This window comes from Clupea harengus, chromosome 20 (assembly GCF_900700415.2).
Source record: "Clupea harengus chromosome 20, Ch_v2.0.2, whole genome shotgun sequence".
NCBI classification, from domain to species: Eukaryota; Metazoa; Chordata; class Actinopteri; order Clupeiformes; family Clupeidae; genus Clupea; species Clupea harengus.
This window is the reverse complement of record NC_045171.1, coordinates 24,625,980-24,632,352: the sequence shown is the minus strand read 5'-3', so window position 1 is coordinate 24,632,352 and position 6,373 is coordinate 24,625,980. Positions and strand designations below refer to the sequence as shown.

Sequence of the window (6,373 nt, the reverse complement as noted above, 5' to 3'; positions counted from 1 at the left end):
ATCAAAACATAATCTAGGGATGCATAACAATTAAAAAATAGCAACTAGAATTTGCCCACCCAGATGGTACCGATATGTGAAATTTCAGGTTTGGGCCCGTTGACTAAAACCTGAAGTACCTCCAGGAGTACTGGAGTACAGCCTATCCCACAAGATACTGCAACCAGGAAATCCACGGGATAAATTGCCAGCCCACACAGACACACACACACACCTCTGCAGTTTTACTGCTAACTGTAAAGGGTGGGGCGACACAGTGCATATTCCATGCCATTTGACTACACACCAGTGCACTCGGGCAAAGGGCAGAGAGACAAGTCAATCTGTTGATATGTGGCACGTAGTTATTCTATGATTTTGTCCTGCAGTTTTCAGCAGACTCGTGTCTTTCTCAGTAGATCTCAATCGTGTAAACCTGTGATACGAACGGGAGGAATATTTTACTGTATATGCATGCAAAAAGAATCATGTGGTATTATACCCACGATGACAACATAGAGCAAATGTGCTGTTAAAAACTGGGCTGTAAAATGCTCTAAAGCAAATATTGCACAAGCTTCAACCAGGAGGTTATTGGAAGGTATATATATGTACTGGCACAGCTAAGAACACCACACCTAACAGCATTACCGTTTATCAGCCTTCTTCATCACTTCTGGTTATTCTGATAATGCGGACTTTGATCTGTAGCCAGGGCAAGTATAAGATCTGCAAGGTGTTCAGGAGAGGAGATCAGTTGAAGATGGTGGTGGGAGCAAGGAGAACTGAATGAGAAGAGACGCCCAGATACCCACGATAGCATAGAACCCACAGAGAACAAGGCGCACAGTTGTCAGCAAACACGGAACAAAGGTAAGAGTCTGTACAGACAGACTGATGCAATGAACCCATGTCTTACTCCGACTTTAAAGAGAGCTATGAAGACACTGTGATGTCTTTAAACAAATGCAACTGCTTCATCTTGTATAATGGACACACTGAATACACGAAACAACACAGACGTGTTAGTGTTCGTTATTTCTTTTTGATGACTGGCATGAAAGAAGGCACTGTATTATTTAGGCTAATATTTTCATATACTATTCTGAAATGACTTTCAAATGTAATAGTTTGCCTTCTTCACTCCAGGAGAGTTTACAGAATGCCAGAGGGAATTTGATTATTCTCAGGAGAGTTCTATCAGAAAGACTCAAACAAAAAATGAATTTCATTTCGATTTCAAATGAATATCAAATACAGTATCTGGCTCTTTCTGCAGTCCAGGAACATGCATCTTATAGATGCCATCAGATACAGTGAAGGTAGGCAGCTTGAAGGACAGAATGAGGCCAAAAGGGGAGTCAGTGGGGTGGTTGAGTAGAACCTGAAACCATCTTCACAGTAAGAGCAGCAGAGACTGAGAGGTGGAGTATTTAAGAGAGGCATATTCAAGGCATATTTAAAGAGTAGGGGTTCTACAGACAAGCTGAGACAATGACTGCATGATGAAATGTACCAGGGCAAAGTGAATGTTGGTATATGAATTAATTTATGCTCTTGTAACAACATACAACATAACAATACACTTGACTTTGATGGTAAAGTAAGGTATATTGTGTCCCTGTGAAACATTTTATTTAATTGATGAATTTATTTTGAAATACATTAATGCACATTTAGTCACAGTTTTCTATCTCTCTCCAGACATTATTGAAACCCAAGATCACACAAGATGGGTGCTGTTATCACAAGGCTGAGGAGGGTGGGCAAAAAAGGACGAAACCCCAAAAACAAAAAGAAGAAAGGAAAAGGTGTGGTGGTGAAGAAAGGAGGTCTAACACCTCAGTCCTCCCGAAGGGGTGCAAAGGCAAGCACAAGGCGGAGAAGGAGTAACGGGACTCAACGCAGTCAAAAAACACAGAGAAAACCTCTGACTGAGGTGTTTGCAAATACGGATGAACCAACATATGAAAACATAGTGGAAAGTAACACAAAACAACATGAATCTAATGACTCACAAAGAAACAGAAGAATGAGCACCAAGAGAAGGAAGAGTACTGGTACTCGGCGTAGCCAGAAAGGGCATACTGTAGAGAGACGACCGCTCAATGACATTTTCCCAAAGGCAGAAGACACAACAGACAGCTGTAATACATATGATAACAACATCCAGCAACGTGGCACAAAATTCCGTGCCTCGCAGAGAAGCGCAAAGGGGAGCATTAGGAGGAGGAAGAGCAGCAGAAAGCTCAAAAAGCACCTGTTTCCGAGCCCTGCCGTCTTCAGCCAGATTGATGCCCATGCCATCAAGGCCGGAGAAGAGGTAAGATTATCACATTTTCATTTGGCTGCTATCTCGGTATCTGATAAGAGCACATATTAAACTGCTGACCTGAGGTCCACAGTGCACACATCTTTCCAAGCCTCCCCCAGCCTGTCAAACCCAATCAGCAGTGACATGCTTCAGCCGGATATAAATAACTAATTTAAGTGACAGAAACATATATGTGTGTGTGTGTGTGTGTGTGTGTGTGTGTGTGTGTGTGTGTGTGTGTGTGTGTGTGTGTGTGTGTGTGTGTGTCAGGTATTATAAATGATTGTTGTCTTTCACAGCTGAGGAGGAAGAGGATCTTCTCTGTGAAGGCCATCACTGAGGCAATCACTGTGGGTGCAGTGACTGACCTGCAAAAGCTAAGGGCGATTTGGATCTGGATATGTCACAATATTGGTCAGTTCCAGAACTGTAATAATCATTCTATTCTATACTCCTGACATTGCATATCCATACCCAAGTATATTGCCTCATAGCAATTCTAATAATATTAAAATTAATATAACACTGTCTTACCATCGTGAATCAGCAGGATTACATTGTAGCCATGCTAAATGAAACCCAATAAAGCTGGTCATAGCATCATTGACATTGTGAGCCTACAAACTTGGCGAGCTCGTTTATTAGGCTTTGTGAGGGATGAAATCATTATAGTCCAATATGTGTTCAAGATTCCTGAACAGATAAAGCCTTGGTGTCAAGGAAAAGAATATCATGTTGGTTGAAGGCTGAACATTACAATGTTGCGAAAGAGATTAGGCCTGCCCTTAAACACCTCAAATGAGTTTATATTTGTGTGCAGGCCCAGACTAGACTAGATTTATTTTGTTAATAAATATCCAAGTATTTATTTAAGTGGAAGGCATAGTTGATTAAAATGTAGATGCATCAGGTTATGGGTATGCCATGCCATACTAGTTGTATTTCTATCTGTATAGTTGTGTCAGGATGTTTAGCTGATTTAGATCACTTGAGACTGTGCTTGATGTCTCTGTGTAGAGTATGATGTGAGTGGATACTTGGGGCAGACAGAGAAGGTGACTTCACCTGAACGGGTCATCGAGACGGGCCGGGGTATATGCTGTGGATACTCCAGTCTCTGCGTGCAGATGTGCAGGTATCTTTGAATGACCTCTCGGTACAGATGACAACAAGCTGAAAAGAATTTCATTTCGAAAACGACACAAAGAGAACATTGCAGAATTGCAGTGCATACAGAACAATTTCAGAGCCTTTCCACATTTTGTTAGGTTTCAGACCCATCTTAAAATGGATTCAGTTCATTTTTTCTCATCAATCTACACACAATACTCCACTTTGGAGTGTTGTGTTAATTCATTAAAAATAAAAGAATAATCCCGAAGGTTAGTCCTGTTCACAATTTGTTCTAGATACAGTGTTCAACATAACAACATGTTATATAAATCTATTTTGGATGCAGTGTGTTCAATCTAAGAGGAAGAGACAAAGCAAAGTAAAAGAATGGGGACAATCCACATGTAGTGCTTAGTGATATTACATGATAGTGATTTATTTGTTTACCAGCCTCTCTTGTGTGCTTCTGCAGTGAAGTTGGGGTAGAGTGCCGTGAGGTGAGTGGTCACAGCAAAGGTGCCAGCTATCGGCCAGGTCTTCATGCCGAAGCCACCAAGTCTGACCATGCCTGGAATGTAGTGCGTCTACAGGGGCATTGGTATCTGCTGGACTCATGCTGGGGAGCAGGGAACGTGGACTTCACCAAGAGAGTCTTCAACAAGTGGTGAGACTGGCTAGCTTTTCTTAGGGGAATTATTGTTATTTACTGTTAAAATGGAAAGGGTTATTGAATTGTGTTGAAATGTGTTAATAAAATACCATGCAGAAATAACTAAGCTAATAGAAAAAAAACCCTCATTACTAAAAGATTCTTACCTGTTTTCAGCTACGACGAGTTTTTCTTCCTGACTGACCCGGAGATGTTCATAAGTTCCCACTACCCAGATGACCCTCAATGGCAGCTTCTTAGGGTGCCTCTCACACTGGAGGAGTTCCAGAAGAGGGTCCAGAAATCCTCATGGTTTTTCCAGTTGGGACTGACTCTTCACCATCCCACACACTTCCTGCTGGTCACAGGTTGGCATTCCCATCTCATTGTCCAGAGTTTTTCAGAGAACCAGTTACAACTTTAGTTAATGCTGAGTTAATCATTCCAGCTATTTCGCTACTGTTTCTTTCACTGGTTTTTAGTTCAAAACAACATCTCTTTTTTCATTTCAGAGAATGGTGAGGCCACCATTTCCATGACTTTCCCCGAGCCTCTAGAGTTCACCTACCGGTTCTCTCAGCGCAGTGGCTCTATTCAGAGGGAGCTGAGTACATCTGCTGCACTCCTCATAGTCACAACAACTCACATGAAGCTTCAGCTCCGGCCCCCTACTCAGGGAACATTCGACATTGTTGTGTTTGCTCGAACAGCTAACACGTCTGGTTCTCTCCCCGATGTCTGCAACTTCCTGCTGGAATGTCCTAAGCCTTCACCTTTAGATGGGTTCCCTGAGAACCCTTCTAAGTCCTGGGGCATGGAACCGAAGGCCAAGGACATGGGGCTCAAGCCGTGTCAGTATGAGGCTGAGATCACGCTGGAGTCTGGCACTTTTGAGATGGTGCTCCAAACCAGCCGGCCTCTGATGATGCTGTGCAAACTCGCCCACAAAGACCTGGACGAAGCGCTGGCCAAGAGATGCGTGGCTACACAAAATGAATCTGATCAGCTCAGCTGTCACGTCCTCTGCCCTTATAAAGGCTATTACCGCCTGTCTGTGTTTGTGAAGGACAGCGAGAGCAGTACTGAGACATATAATCCTGCAGGTACCTTTCTACTGCATTGCACAAGTAGTGCTGTCATCAACATCAATAAACTCTTCCCACCTGACCTGAGCAATAATTGTGGGCCTGGTAACTCAACACTCAAAGCTGGTCTCACTAACTTCAGCCACAGCAGGGCTCTAATAAACACACAACAGGGGCAATGCAACATCACTTTTCGCAATCAGCATGGCTTGAAACTTCAAGCCAATCTGTCCAGAGAGGAGCGCCAGCAACCCAAGTACCCCCTTTCCCGCCATGTGCTCCTCTCCTGCGACGAGAAAGACGCCACCATCAGTGTCGCCCTGCCAGGAGCGGGGGTCTACAAGCTGAGCCTGTTTGGTGGACCTGCAACCAAAACCACCTTATCACACATATGTGACTATGTGCTACGGAATGACTGGGAAGGGTCATGGCCTCCGTTCCCACTCAGCTATTCGATCTGGAATAGCGGCTGTGTTCTGTTTGAGCCGCGCACAGGCCTGCTGGAGCCCATGGCCAAGGTGCGTTTCTGTGTGAAGGTGCCCAGGGCGAGGGAAGTGAGCGTAATAGGACAGAACCACACTGAGCTGAGGCTCAACCAGGAGAGCCAGATGTGGGAGGGGGAGGTGTTCACAGACACTGTTCCCCAGTTCAAACTTGCCGCCACCTTTCCAGGGGGAGCACCTGGAAGTATGGACATCCTCCTCTGCTTTGATGTCCTGAAGACCCCAAATGGGATGAGATGAGAAGTAAAAACAGTGTCCCAAATCAGTTTTTTTAATTAGCCTAATAATCAAGGCGCTCTTGTGTTTATTATTTCTATCACAGTGTACTGGTCTATCACCAACTTAATATTTAGGCTGATTTTGTAGCCTTGGCCTTGTGCTATTCTCTCTCATCTACTGGGCTGCGTCATAGTATATACTAATCATTTCAAAATGGCGTATTGCGCATATATACTAGTGCAGTGTATTCTGCTGTTGCCGTTGCCATTATTAATTAAAGTGAGAGGGAGATGGGTGGGGTGCCAGCTCCACCACTCCTGTATGAGTAATGTGTAAACAGTGGTATCTGCTTGCTCTTACCACTCTGTTGGTTCGGTGAGCAATTGGAAGCCAGGCCACCGGATCACTTGTATGTCTCAGGCACATGTAGCATGTCCGCCCCCTGTGAACCTGTCTGCTCACGCATGTCAAAGGCCATGCAAGGTCCTCACACCCCCTCAAACATACAGCC

The 6,373-nt window shown here is 44.1% G+C and overlaps 1 protein-coding gene across 1 annotated transcript; it reads left to right on the top strand.

The window, feature by feature from the left end:
• The first annotated feature begins 306 nt into the window (after positions 1-306).
• Positions 307-6,116, top strand: LOC116217942 (kyphoscoliosis peptidase-like). Its single transcript, XM_031557858.2, has 7 exons — positions 307-851; positions 1,682-2,302; positions 2,593-2,707; positions 3,311-3,428; positions 3,879-4,070; positions 4,233-4,423; positions 4,568-6,116. Exons 2-7 carry the CDS (start codon positions 1,712-1,714, stop codon positions 5,881-5,883), a joined length of 2,523 nt encoding a protein of 840 aa, XP_031413718.1. The 5' UTR covers positions 307-851; positions 1,682-1,711; the 3' UTR covers positions 5,884-6,116.
• The last annotated feature ends 257 nt before the right edge of the window (positions 6,117-6,373 follow it).